The sequence below is a fragment of the Mobula birostris genome, chromosome 31 (genome assembly GCF_030028105.1).
Source record: "Mobula birostris isolate sMobBir1 chromosome 31, sMobBir1.hap1, whole genome shotgun sequence".
Lineage (NCBI taxonomy): Eukaryota > Metazoa > Chordata > Chondrichthyes > Myliobatiformes > Myliobatidae > Mobula > Mobula birostris.
In genome coordinates, this window is record NC_092400.1 from 8219393 (window position 1) to 8234160 (window position 14768).

A 14768-nucleotide genomic window follows, 5' to 3' on the forward strand; every position below is an offset into this window, starting at 1 on the left:
GTAATAATAATGTAATTTAAATAATAATTTTAAAAGCAACCTATCTGCTGTAAAATATTTTGAAAGGTCACTTAAGGATATGAAAGAGAATTTACAAACAAAATGATTTGCACAGGATGACTAGCAAACAAAATACAATGGCAGTTTTAGTTTAAAAACCAGAATAACATTAGTTAGCATAGATTAGAAAAAAATCATAAAATATGAGCAAATCAGAACAAAAGCAGAACTACATCATCAATATTGATCTTTGAAAACTCCATTTTGATAAATGTTTACTAGATTAATTTTGATTTTAGAAATTCAATTTGAAATATATTAACTTTTCTTTCCACTGCTGCTGATTGATCCATCCATTAACTCCTGAGGCAAGGTCTGGACCTGAAACTCCAACGACTCTATTTCCTCCACCATTGCCTGATCCATGGTGTACTTTCAGTGAATTTTTTTTTGCCCATTACTGGAGTCATGATCAATCAATCATACTCTTAGGCTTGATTTTCCACACAACAGTTGTTGGCAATGGCCTTGCCGCTCATTCTTACATGGTCTCCAGGCCTCCCCAGCTTCTTTTGCCATCCTTTGACAGTTAATTCCTCTCACTGCCAACTAATCATCAACCTCGTGATTGTAATTGTCCACCAACCTCCCTATGAACTTGCCCAAATTATTTAACTTCTTTAAAAGCCTAGTGAAGAGATTTAATTTTTTTTAATAAATCGCTCAAGTTCCATTTCACCTGAATATTTCCAGGATCTTGTATTTCTAGTTGTAGGTTCTACAGTACCTGACTTTCTTTTAGTCTCATATATAGAGCTTTTCCATCAAAACATGAAGCCAAGATCTTAGAGAAATGCTACCATCCAGGAAACTAAATTCAGAAAACATTCTGAGGGGAAATTATAGAACTTGGTGTATAATAATATGCTACTGAAACCTTTCACTTCAAAGCAAGTTTTAACAGGTTTCAGCACTGTTCTCTTCAAGACAAAACAAAACTTTCGAAATACATTTTATCAAGCCATCAACAAAATTCTTGGCATCAATATCTACTGATCAGTAGATTTCAACTTGCATTCCATAAAACAGGTATCTGTTTCCACATTCTCTAAATAATGTTCAACAGCTACTGTACATACCAAAGATTTCACAGTCACTAAGCAAGGTACTCAATTTCATTTTTATACATTAACTGCTTAATTGGTTTGTCCTACAATTACTGATGTTTTGTTTCTCTAAAGTCCCATTAGCTGTATTCTGCAACTGTGCTTCATCTCCTTCCAGAGCAGTATGATCAATTTAATAAGAAATGAACAGAAATTTCAAATCAATTAAGCGAAAGCACAGTAAACAAAGGTGAAAAGATCAATGAAGTTAGCAACCTGTCACAAAATTTATATAATACAGAAGCAAAAATTGGAAGCAATCTTTCAAAAAGCAAAGGAGTCAGAATATTTTACAGCTAGGTGGCAATTTATACTAAATCAACAGTACTGCTGCAGAATTGGTTGTGCAAGCTAAATGCAAAGAACGATAATGTCAAATACTGACATAAGGCCGCACTATTCATCACTGAAATAAAACTCAATAGCGGGACCGGCAGTATCTGTGAAAAAGAGCAGACAGTGTTTCAGGCCGAAGAAACTTCATCAGAATTGGCAAAGAGAGAAAAAATGTTTCAAACTGCAGAGGGAGTAGGGAATATTTCTGAAAAGTTGAGGCCAGAGCTGTCACATGACCAGTTATAAAGATTATCCAGTCAATGGGTTAATGGGATAGCTAGGTGAAATACACAAAAGCTTTAAAAATTAGGAAAGTGGGAGAGTGCGAGTATCATCAAAGGAATTCAAAAGTTACAAAAGGTAGGGCTCAAGACATCCCCAGCAAGTCAGGCTTTACTCATGGAAAGAAAAATTGTGCCTATAATCACAAATGGATGAGTTGCACCAGAAGTGGTTTGGTCCAATACAAAGAAATCAGCGGCAGCAAAAATGGTCCTGATTGCTGGTCATATTTCACAGTTGTGACCACTTTTATGCTTCTTTATTTGTATTATCATTTTCTAACTGCCTTAGTCACATACCTAGGGTTCATTTTTTTCTTTAGCTGTCTATTATTAACACTTCAACTGATGACCTCGCCAACTTATCCCTATGGCAACACTGGCCTCAATCTATTGGAGATATTCAAGGATAATCAAGAACACAACCCACCCAGCCAACACACTTTTCGTTCCTCTTCCCTCCAGGAGAAGGTTCAGGAGCTTGAAGACTCGTACGGCCAGATTTGGGAACAGCTTCTTTCCAACTGTGATAAGACTACTGAACGGATCCTGACCCGGATCTCGGCTGTACCCTCCAACTATCCGGACCTGCCTCTCGGTTTTTTTGCACTACCTTACTTTCCATTTTTCTATTTTCTACTTATGATTTATAATTTAAATTTTTAATATTTACTAATTTTTACTATTTAATATCTGTAATCCAGAGAGCGGAAAGCGCAGAATCAAATATCGCTGTAATGATTGTACGTCCTAGTATCAATTGTTTGGCGACAATAAAGTATAAAGTATATTCCCTTTGACCTGTCTATCCCTCTCCCACAGAAAACTGAATTGTTTTCTCTCATACCCAGTTCAGACAAAGGGTCTGATGTGAAATATTAACTATTTCTCCTTTCACAGAGGCTACCTGGCCTGCCGAATGTTTCCAGCATTTTCTGTGCTTTTTTTCAAATTTGCAGCTTTTGCAATTGTTGATTTTCATTTATTAAAAAAATGTACTTATCAATAAATTAAGTTGGATGTACCACTGTCAAGTACTTCAACCTGAATTGTGCCTTCAAAGCATTTGACAATTTGAACTATCAAATCAAATTACCATCTAAAATTTAACTATTCAGTGTAAAGGTGATTTTAATCAGTATTTTATTGAACTTGTTTGCCACAAGGCAAATGCACACATTACAACAATACTTACTGTTCTTTTACTTCCAGGTAGTCTTCATCATCCTGCTTATTGGCAATATCTGTCTCACTTGCATCCTCTGTATCTGTAAATATAAACAAGTATGCCTTTAAATCATTTCAGAGAAACGTAAAAGAATTCCATACAAAAGTAATTCTCATTTCTTAAAGGGTTACATGTACCAGTAAAGTCAGAACATTTTTTAATCATCCCTAATGACGTTGGCAAGAGAGCACATGCAACAGAGAGTTCAATATCAATGATAACATCGCAGAGGAGATTCAACAGTGGGGCACTCAGTGACAGTAACAGATATTAGCTTCAGACATTAGGCTCTTCCACAACTAAATAATCATTGCCTTCGTGGCACAAATCTTTCCTACCGCTAATCAGCCCAATCTAAGTTTTGTTGTACACAGGTATGAGTGCTGAATTTTTCCATGAAGTTATGAAATGAATTGAACATTGTGCAACAGCAGACATTTTCAACTCTGATCTTACAATGGAAGATCAGAGAAACCATCCAATGATGGTAGAAAGTAGGACACTACTCTATGTGAAATCTGTAACAAATACCCTGGGATAAGACCATAAGACATAGCAGAATAGGCCATTCAGCCAATTGAATCTGCTCTGCCATTCCATCACGGCTGATTTATTATCAGTCTTCTGCCTTCTCCCCGCAACCTTTGACACCCTGATTAATCAAGACCTATTAACGTTTGTGTTAAATATACCCAACCACTTGGCCTGCATAGCTGTCTGTGACAGTGAATTCCACAGAATTGCCACCCTTTTACTAAAGAAAGTTTTCCTCGTCTCTGTTCTAAATGGATGTCCCTCTGTTCTGAGACATCCCTCTGGTCCTAGACTCCCCCACTATATTTCAAAGTATATTTTATTATTAAAGTTTGTATAATTTATACAATCATGATATTTGTCTGCTTACAGGCAGCCACAAACAAGAAACCTGAAAAAACTCAATTTTTTAAAAATGCAGAAGGAAAAAAAAACAAATCAAAATAAAATTTAAATGGTAAGACTCTTGGTAATGTGGAGGATCAGAGAGATCTTGGGGTGTCTCTCCATAGGACACTCAAAGCTGCTGTGTAGATTGACAATGTTGTTAAGAAGGCGTATGGTGTGCTGGCATTCTTCAACCACGTGACTGAGTTCAAGAGCCGCGAAGTAATGTTACAGCTATCTAAAACCTTGGTCAGACCCCACTTGGAGTACTGCATTCTGTTCTGGTCACCCCACTACAGGAAGGATGTGGATACAAAAGATAGTGCAAAGGAGATTTACAAGGATGTTGCCTGAATTGGAGGGCTTACCTTACGAAAGATAAGTTGAGTGAACTTGGCCTTTTCCCCTTGGAGTGACGGAGGATGAGAGGGGTGACTTGATAGAGGTGTACAAGATGATGAGGGGCATTGATCGTGTGGATAGCCACAGGCTTTTTCCCAGGGCTGAAATGGCTAACACGAGAGGGCACAGTTTTAAGGTGCTTAGAAATAGGTACCGAGAGGATATCAGGGGTAAGTTTCTCAGGGGGAGAATGGTGAGTACCGACGGCGGGGTGGAAGTGGATACAATAGGGTCTTTAAATAGCCTCTTGGATAGGTACATGAAGCTTAGAAAAACAGATTGCTATGCGCTAGGGAAATTCTAGGCAGTTTCTAGAGTAAGCTACATGGTTGATACAACATTGTGGGCCGAAGGGCCTGTAAGGTGCTGTAGATTTCCATATTCTAAAATCACACAAACAATAAAGCAAACATCGGCATTCAGAACTAAACAGTCCATAAACCCGAAGCTGGGAGCAGCCAGAGTCGGGTCACAGTCTCAGCCTCAGTCCATCAAACAGCGGCAAATGGTCATGAAGCTCACAGATAGTCTGGAGCAGCCAGGGCATGACACAGCCCCAGCGCCTAAGAGAGTAGAGCAAAACACCGCAAATCAGAACCAGTTTGACCCTTGCCACCAGTCCGAACAACCTGCCTTTTCAGTCCATCTGGCCTGGTACTTGAATTGTCCAAGCACCTGGTCGTCCCCTGCTCTCAGACCCAGGCCCCACCACAGCGATACGCTCTGGACTGGAAGTGGCCCATACTTGACCTTTCCAAATCGATGTGGCGCTTAGATGGATCAAACTGCACTCTCGGTTTAGGTGGACAGTCTCCGAAACAGCTCCTCTTCAGACATACTCCACTCCTCCTGCTCCAACCATGTCTACAATTCCAACTCCGACTCCACTTTCTCCTGGAACACAACTCAACCTTGCTCCAGCTCTGTCTTGCACCCACATGCCTTGACCCTCAGATCAGCCTCACTTCACTCGCCTCTTGTTTGCAGTGCAGCTCACTGCATGCCCTTCAGCTGCCAAGTAAAATATACTTAATCCACATTAAAGGCAGGGCACTGAATCTGCCAGATCATGAGATTATAGATTATGATGGAATCAAATTTTGTCACTAATTACAATGCATGATGTGCTGCAGGCTAATTTTAACAGTTTTAATCTAGTTGGCAATATACAAACAGCTTGAAAAACAAATGCAGATATTTAGTGCGAAAACAGAACTCTCTCAACATACACAATCCCTCGAGGCCCAAGTAATCTGACCTTGAGAACCGAGGATTCCACTGATATGGGCCAAATCCATTGGAGCTTTTGCAATTGACAGAACAATTTACTAATTTAAGTCTACAAATTGGTTTAAAAGCTGCAAAAGCAAAATTATATCTGACACAGACTTTTCATTTAAATTAACTTACAAAATAGAAAAGTACAGCATAGGAGCAGGCCTTTCAGCCAACAACATTATGCCAAAAAATGCTTGGTTGTTGGTAGGTAGGGTTAATACCTGACTTTCAAGAGCACTTGCGAGTTATGTTCCGGCTGGACTTAGTCCTTAAACCGCTGGAGAACGATGCGGAAAGAACAGGTGCTACTTTTTCCCGGTAGGGATTATATTTTAGTTTCAAGTGCTCCTGCCACGTTTTTGTCACCCTGCAACCTTATCCTTCAATCTCTTTGAATTATGGAGGACAGCATGTGTATAAATGTCTCTCTCCAGCAGACTTCATCATGATCATCATGACTCCAGTATTTCCACTATTTTTTAATGTTTCTTAATTGTACTTGATTTTTTTTGTGTTCTATCACTGAGCAGCAGTGAACTACCTGATTGGCCTATCAAACTTCTCTTCGGGAACTAGTTGACTTGATCAGCATTTTTGATCTGGCTATTGTTCACGATTGCACTTAATAAAAAAAATTTAAAAAACTAATTAAAGCAGTAATCAGATGCTCTTTTGCCTATACAATATCCATACTGTTTCACTTGCTGCACATTTATGTGCCTATCTAATAGTCACTTGACAGCCTGCTTCAGATTTGCCTCCACCACTCTCAGTGTACAATACCTTACCCCACACACTTCCTTTGAACTTAATCCCTCACATCGTAAATGCAAGTCCTCTAAAGTCAGACATTTTAACTCTGGGAAATGGATATCAGATGTTTACATATATCTCTTGTAATCTTATAAAGCTCTATCAGATCTCCCATCAGCCACCGCCACTCAAGCCTCTCCTTATAGCATATGCCCTCTAATCCAGATAGTACCCTTATAAACCTCTTCTGCACCATCTTCAAAACTTTATCAGGTCCAGAAACGGAACTTGGTGTGATCTTCTACTGCTGTAGCTCATCCACTTCAAGGTTTCACTTAAGACCATAAGACAAAGGAGCAGAAGTCAGCCATTCGGGCCATCGAGTTTGCTCCGCCATTTTATCGTGAGCTGATCCATTCTCCCATTTAGTCCCACTCCCCCGCCTTCTCACCATAACCTTTGATGCCCTGGCTACTCAGATACCTATCAATCACTGCCTTAAATACACCCAATGACTTGGCCTCTACTGCTGCCCATGGCAACAAATTCCATAGATTCACCACCCTCTGACTAAAAAAATTTCTTCGTATTTCTGTTCTGAATGGGCGCCCTTCAATCCTTAAGTCATGCCCTCTCGCACTAGACTCCCCCATCATGGGAAACAACTTTGCCATATCCACTCTGTCCATGCCTTTCAACATTCCAAATGTTTCTATGAGGTCACTCAGAGATGCTCATTCACTTATGCATTCAGAGATGCTCTTCTACACACCACTTGAGTTACTGGCACCTTCCAGTCAGCTTGAACCAATCCAGTCATTCTCTTCTGACCTCTCTCATTAATTAACAAGGTATTTTCACCCATAGTCTGCAGCTCACTGGATTTTTTTTTTGTTTTCCACACTATTCTCTGTAAAAATTAGATTGTTGTTCATGAAAGTCCCAGGAGTTCAGTAGTTTTGGAGCTACTCTAACCACGCTATATGGCACCAACAATCACTGCAGTGTCAAAATTACTTTGTCTAAAATCCATCTAGACAACATCCACAGTTATAAATTCATCACCTCCTCAAAAAACACAATCAAATTGGTAAGACAAGACTTGCCGCGCAAAAAGCCTTGTTGACTGTCCCTAATTCAGGCATCGTTTTCTAAATATTCATAAATCAAATCCCTAAGAATCTCTCTCAAAAACCTGGGGTATATCCCATCAGGCCCTAGGGACTTAGCCACCTTAATCCAGCTAAAGTTATTTGCCAGTTCAAAAGTTTAAAAAAATGCTAAACATATAATTAGAACCAATAAACTAAAAGAAAATAATTTAAAAAGTAACTTATCATCTTCCCCTGGCCTCCTACTATAAGCTGCAGAAACCTGCTTTAAATCTACATGATGTCAGATCACATGTTAGGATACAAAAGCAATTCCCAAATACAATGCTGGGGAATGTTTGCAAGACCAAGGTCTGTCATTGGATTCGAGCAGCAGCAGAATGAATTGATAAATGCTATATTCCATAACTATTAAAAAAAAACACGACACTGTTTTTGACAGTACATGTATCTAATTTCAGGTTATTCTGCAATGCTAAACTACCAGTGAGATCCAGCCTTGTGCTTTTTAGCTTGGTTGCAATAGCACAAAGTCTACCAGATACATGACAATAAAAAAGGCAGTGCCCTCAGACTGCAGTTAGGTGGGATAAAAGTAGACACTCAGAAGCATATTGGAGAACTTAGAACCAGAAATCCGCAATAGTGATCGCAAAGCACAAATTTTGAATCCCACCATAGAATGAGTAGCTATTATAGATGATGACAAGTATGAAATTACAGCAGTTATATTGCTTGATTTAGCATCCTTCGTTTAAATAATTCATCAAAGTTATATGTCAAAGTACAGGAATGGCATACGTCATCACTTCACTGCATCATATGTGTGCCTCTCACTTAAAAGCAAACAACAAACGTCTACAAGTTATCTCCTAGCTCCTTTGTTTTCCTTTTGGAGTTACAAACAAAACATATCAAATGTGATCTGCAATCTATTAGTCTCTCTTGTGAAAATGTCCAATTGTACAAGAGAGAAATAGCAGTATTTAAGAGATCAGCAATACAAAAATAATTTTTAAAAACTGCTCAGTAAAAATATTGCAATAAAATTTTATAATTTTAAATACCTGGAGTTTTAGAATCCATATTTTAATATTACTAAGGATTAAGCTGGGAGGAAACATTTTTTTCAGGTCATAATGATAAATATTGGCCCAGAATTTTCTGGGAAAGACACGTCACTAACTGAACATAGACTTATCATGCAGATCTGATGAGATCATCCTTACAAAATGTCAGACGGAACATCTGTGGCAAGCCCTTTACAACACAAAGCTTTTCGGATACAAATCTGAACATATAACAGAACCAGAACAAGTTCTTCTTAGACAATCCCTCAGGATCAGGATGATACATGCATGCTCTGGTTTCTTGAGTGTTCAGGTTGCTAATGAAGCTACTGTAGGAAAAACAGCCTCTTCAACTAATGGCATCTGATGACATAGACAGGTGAGTAATTTATAAGTTGGCCCATTCCTTCTGCTCTTTATTCATGTCTTCCGTGCACTCCAGATGCAAGGACTAGAAATTCTCAAAAGAACCTTTTCCACTTCGAGCAGTCATAAGCTTGAGGTGTTAGTTGAACATTGTCATTTTTCCCAAACACAGCCTTTTCTTCAGTCTTAAAATTTTCTTCCATTACAGAACTCAGAACCATATTAGCTTTGGGAATGTAAAATTGGGCTTGTGAATGATGTGGATTGCCCAGTGCAGACCATGTGCATATGCATTAGCCTGGGAGAGGAGACTAACACTGGATCACTTAACTTTCCAGTGAATTTGGAGGACTTTGCAGAAACCTCCTTGGTGGCATTTTACCAACACCCTGAGATGACTTTTTATAGGTAGTCCAGATGTCAGAAGAATATGGGCAAGGTTTCTTTGGTAGACAACAAGTTTGGTGCCAGATCTGAGGGCTTAAAAAGCCAAGATGGTGCTGGTAATGAATGCAGGTTTTGCAGGCAGCTAACAAAATGTACTTTTTCTGGGCTACAATCACTGCAGTTTTCAGTCTTTAACTTCCCTTTGGAAGTTGTGCTTTTGAACCATCTGACCAATCTGGCACTTCTTCGGTATCCCGAATGATTTAGTGAAATAAACTCCCCAAAAATGCAGGTCTAACCATTGCTGGAGCAAACTCTAGACCTAAATGAAGTGGCAGAACCTGGGTTTAAAGAGTAAGAAACGAACAAAAGTTCAGCTGATTTAAACCCCGAGCCAGATTAAACAGACTAAGGCATCGAGGCTGAGGGTGAAGTACAAACCGATGTTCGGCTCACTATTTCATTTCAGCCAGGTAACCCACCTGAGCCTGTCCCATCTGCCTGTGCCTGGTCTGTCTCCCTCTCTTCTTGGTACTGCCATCAGATATGAGGTGCAAGAATCTTGACCAGCTACATTTACCTCAGTGCTGAACTGGCTCCATAGATGTGGACTCACTTTCGGGGACTCAACCGTTTATGTTCTATTCTGTGTGTTTGTCTATGAAGGTTCTCAGCCATCCAGGTAATTGCACAACAAGCAGTAGTAAATCAACAAAGAGAGGTAAGGAGCAAAGCAGATGGAAAAACATAGTCAACCCATATGTAACTGGAGCTTCAGGGAAACTCAGAAGGATTTTTAACAAACACCACTCAGACAGAAACCCGTCCACCCCAAGGATGCGACACCCAATCATAAGCAGAGCAATATTATATATGCTATCCAATGCAATGAGAACTGCACAGATCTGCATATCGGCAAGATGAAACAACCACTTCACTTGTAAATTTTTTGGTATATTTTTCTTTCTTGCTGGCGGTTTTGATGTTTATTTTTAGAAGCTTTTTGTATGACGCATGGCTCCGGGGTAGTACACCTAAAGGGTTCCCCCCACACACACACTTTTTTTGCTTAGTACGGCTTTTTTTAAATTATCACAAAAAAATTTTTTTTCAATCTTTAAGATAATGCTTTTTTTCTTTGAGATATTACAAGTGTTGTTACTTCGATGTACTCGTGTTATTTCTTCTGTATAATACAACAATAAAAAGATATGAAAAAAAAACCACTTCACAACATAGGAGGGCTAACACCTCAGGTCAAGACTCGGCTGTATATCTACACCTAAAGGACAAGAGACACCACTCCTTTGATGATAACAATGTGCACATTTTGGACAGCGAGGACAGGTGGTTTGAAAGAGGGGTTAAAGAAGCGATCTTTGTCAAACTGGAAAACACATCCCTGAACAGAGGGGTATGACACAATCTATCAGTCACTTACAATGCAGTCCAAACATCTTTACCCCGGCATCTCCACAACAGTTCACACCTCCATTCACGCAAAAATAAGAGTAATGACACTCTCATTACCTCTACAACTCTCAATGACCCTCATGTGATTGCTATACCTTTAAACAACTCACTGAGTTTATAAACCAGAAAACTACCCACCATGGATCAGAATTGATAAAGCCCCTCAGATGAGTGGCGAAACATCTTCTAGACAACGCTGCAAGTCCAGTTGCCTTAATTTACTACTGCTTGATATTCTGTGTATTAATTGTTTACTTTTTATTGTTTGTGCAATTTTTTTTTCTGCACATTGGCGGTCTTTGTTGTGTGGGTTTTATCGTGGATTCAACTGTTTCTTTGTGGGTGCCTGCAAGAAAATGAACCTCAAGGTATGGTATATATACTTTGATAATAAATTTAATTTGAACTATGATCTTCAATAACCTTTTCTTGGAAGAAAGATCTAATAGTTGATGAAATCACACCATATGGCCTAGACAGCTGTTACTCAAATAGAAGTAAAAAAAATAAAAACAGTCAAGAAACTTAAAATTACTTTACATTTGCTTAGGTCCCTTACAGCCGAACTTCTCCACTGAAATAATTGGAGTCAAAGATTTTGCACCAGATATTTTACAGGATCTCTGGCCCACATGATCAAATTTCTTAAAGTACATTCATATCACTATGTACAACCTCGACATTCATTTTCATGCAGGCATTCACAGTAAAAACAAGAAACGCCATAGAGTCCATGAAAGACCGCACTTAACAAGATGGACAAACAACCAAGGCACAAAAGACAACAACTGTGCAAATGCAATTAGACATACAGACAATATCGAGAACATGAGATGAAGAGTCCTTAAAGGTGAATCCATCGGTTGTGGGAACAGTTCAGTGATGGGGCTACTGAAGTTGAGTAAAGTTATCCCCTCTGCTTCAAGAGCCCAATGGTTGAGGGTAATAACTGTTCCTGAACATAGTGGTGCGAGTCCTGAGGCATCTGTGCTGTCTTCCTGACAGCAGCAGCAATAAGAAAGCGTAGCCTGGATGGTGAGGGCTTTTCCAAGTGATGGGCTGGGTAGTATGCACTACATTTTGTCGGCATTTCTGTTCAAGGGCATTGATGTTACTTTTCCAGACCACGATGCAACCAGTCAATATGCTCTCCACTGCACACTGATAGAAATTTGTCAAGTTTTAGATGATATGCCCAATCTTCACAAGCTTCTAATAAACTAGAGGTGCTGCCATGCTTTCTTTGTAATGGCACTTATGTGCTGGCCCCAGGATAAGTTCACTGAAATGTTAACACCGAGGAATTATAATTTGCTTACCCTCTTCTCCTCCGATCCCCTGAAGAGGACTGGCTCATGGACCTCCAGCTTCCTCTTCCTGAAGTCAATAACCAGCTCCTTTGTCATGCTAACATTGAGTGAGGGGTTGTTGGTGTGGCACCACTCAGCCAGGTTTTCAATATCCCTCTTATATGCTAATTCATCACCACCTATCACTCTGCCAATGACATGGTATCGTCAACATGCTGCCTGCATGTTGATTCGTCACCAGCTTTGATTCGGCTTATGACAATGGTGTCACCAGCAGACTTGTATATGGCATTGGAGCTGTGCTTCACCACAGTCTTTAGTGTAAAGTGAGTTGAGCAGGGGGCAAAGCACATACACTTGTGATGCACCTGTGCTGATGGAGATTGTGGAGGAGATGATGTTGCCAATCCAAACTGACTGGGGTCTGCATGAGGAAATCAAGGGTCCAGTTGCACAAAGAGGCATTGACACCCAAATCTTGAAGCTTATTGATTAATTTTGATGGGATGATAGTACTGAATGCCAAACTGTAGTCAATGAAGAGCATCCTGATGTATGCATCTTTACTGTCCAGATGATCTAACGTTGCGTAAAAAGCCAATGAAATGGCATCTGCTGTTGATCTTCAGTGACTGCTGGCAAACTGGAGCGGATCCAAGTTACTTCTCAGGCAAGAGTTGATGTACTTTATCAACAATCTTTCAAAATACTTTATCACTGTCGATGCAAGTGCTACTGGACGGTAATCATTGTGGCAGTTTACCATGTGCTTCATAGATATCAATATAATTGAAGCCTGCTTGAAGCAGGTGGGGATCTCAAACTACAAAAGCAAGAGATTAGATATCAGTGAACACAACAGCCAATTGATCAGCACAGGTCTTTAAAACTCAGCCAGGTACCCTGTCTGGGTTCATCCTCTCACAACAGTAGAGACTGAAATCACGGAGTCATTGGGGGCTGTGGGAGTTTGTGAAGGTGCACAAAGTCATTGAACTGCTCTGGGAGTGAAACTTTGTTGTTACTTATGTCACTTGGTTTCACTTTGTGAGAGATGATAGCATTCAAGCCCTACCACAGCTGTCTCGTTTGTATTCAAGTGATCAATTTTGGTCCAGAATTGCCACTTGGAATGCAAAATGGCTTTCCAAAGATCGCACCTGGATTTCCTGTATTTTACTTGGTTACCAGACCAGAATGCCACTGATCTGGTCCTCAGCAAAGTGCAGATCTCATGGTTCATCTAAAACTTCCTTCTGGGGAAGACTGAATGATTTTGCGGGGACACACTATCTATGGCTGCTTTTATGCAGTCTGTAACAACTGTAGTGTATTCATTCAAATCCATCTAATGAGTCTTTGAATACGGCCCAGTCCAACTCAAAGCAATCCCATAGCTGTTTCTCTGCCTCCCACAACTACCTCTTTGTTGTCCTTACTGTTGAAGCCTTACTCTTTAGCCTCTGCCTGTATGCAGAAATGAGGAGGACAGCCAAGTGATCAGATTTCCCAAAGTGCTGTCTTGGCATTGAATGGTCGGCATTCCTAATCAGAGCATAGCAGTGGTCCAGTGTGCTGGCCCCCCTGGTGCTGCAGGTTATACGTCAATGATAATTGGTCAGAGGTTTCTTCAAGCAAGCCTGATTGAAGTCCTCAACAATGATCTGAAAGGCATCAAGGAAGGCTGTTTCTTTTTCACTGATGGCCGCACTCAGTACCTTGAATGCCAGCTTAACAACGTCCTTTAGCAGTACGTAGACTGCGCTCAGGATAACGGAGGATAACTCTCTTGGTAAGTAGAACAGTCAGCACTGAATCATTAGATGTTTCAACAAGAGTGCAACAAGACAGCTGTGTCCAAGCACCACAAAGAGTTTACCATTAAATACTGTACATATCCTCACCTTTTGCCTTCTTCAAATCAGCAGTACAACCCATCCTGTGTATCGAGAAGTCCTCAGGTCTGATCACCAAATTCAGTGTGTTTGGAGTGAGCCATGTCTCCGTGAAACATAGAACACAGCAATTCCTTATTTCCCTCCAATACAGCAATCTTGCCCTTAAGTCCCCATTCTTTTCTCCAGTGACTGTACTTTTTCTAACAAGATCCTGAGTAAAGGAAGTTTCACACCCCTTCATTTAAATCTGGCTTGGAGTCCTTCCCCTCTCCCTCTGTTTTGGCCGTGGTGCTGTACCTTTGTCAGTTCAAAAGTGCTGTACTGGCGTGCTTGAGAGTCAAGTCTGTCGAGTCCATCAGAAGATCCTGAAATCGCTAGTTCATTAAGATGGTTCAAAAGTAGATTACTTAAAGGGAAATTACATACAGCAGATTGTAGTGAGAGTAGTTCAAAAGTATATTTAGAAGTTTTGTCAACTGCCCACATGTTGCTGTGTTTCACCAGTGCCATCTTCCAAAAAAGATTAAGGATAATTGTACTCACAACTATGGGTATAGTACAGCAAACACATATTGTGAGCATTCTTACAATCATAGTTAAAAACACAGGTAATTCCACTGTCATTATTTCGCAGGAAAGTTCTCGCCAGGCTTCCAACTGGATTCACAAGCTTACCACAGGTACTCTCCAGGTTAGGTCACAGTTCTGCTCCTTTGTTTGTAACCTGAACAATTTGCTAGTTGAAAATGCAAACCACCTGGCAAGATGCCTGCAGCAACTAGCAATA

The 14768-nt window shown here is 40.0% G+C and overlaps 1 protein-coding gene across 1 annotated transcript in view; it reads right to left on the reverse strand.

Annotated features, from left to right (window-relative positions):
- The window catches only part of suds3 (SDS3 homolog, SIN3A corepressor complex component), a 61556-nt gene that overhangs the window by 28429 nt on the left and 18359 nt on the right, over positions 1–14768 (reverse strand). The window contains exon 2 of the mRNA XM_072247678.1: positions 2979–3051. Within this exon, the coding sequence (XP_072103779.1) occupies positions 2979–3051 (73 nt within the window). The remainder of the gene's footprint in view (positions 1–2978; positions 3052–14768) is intronic.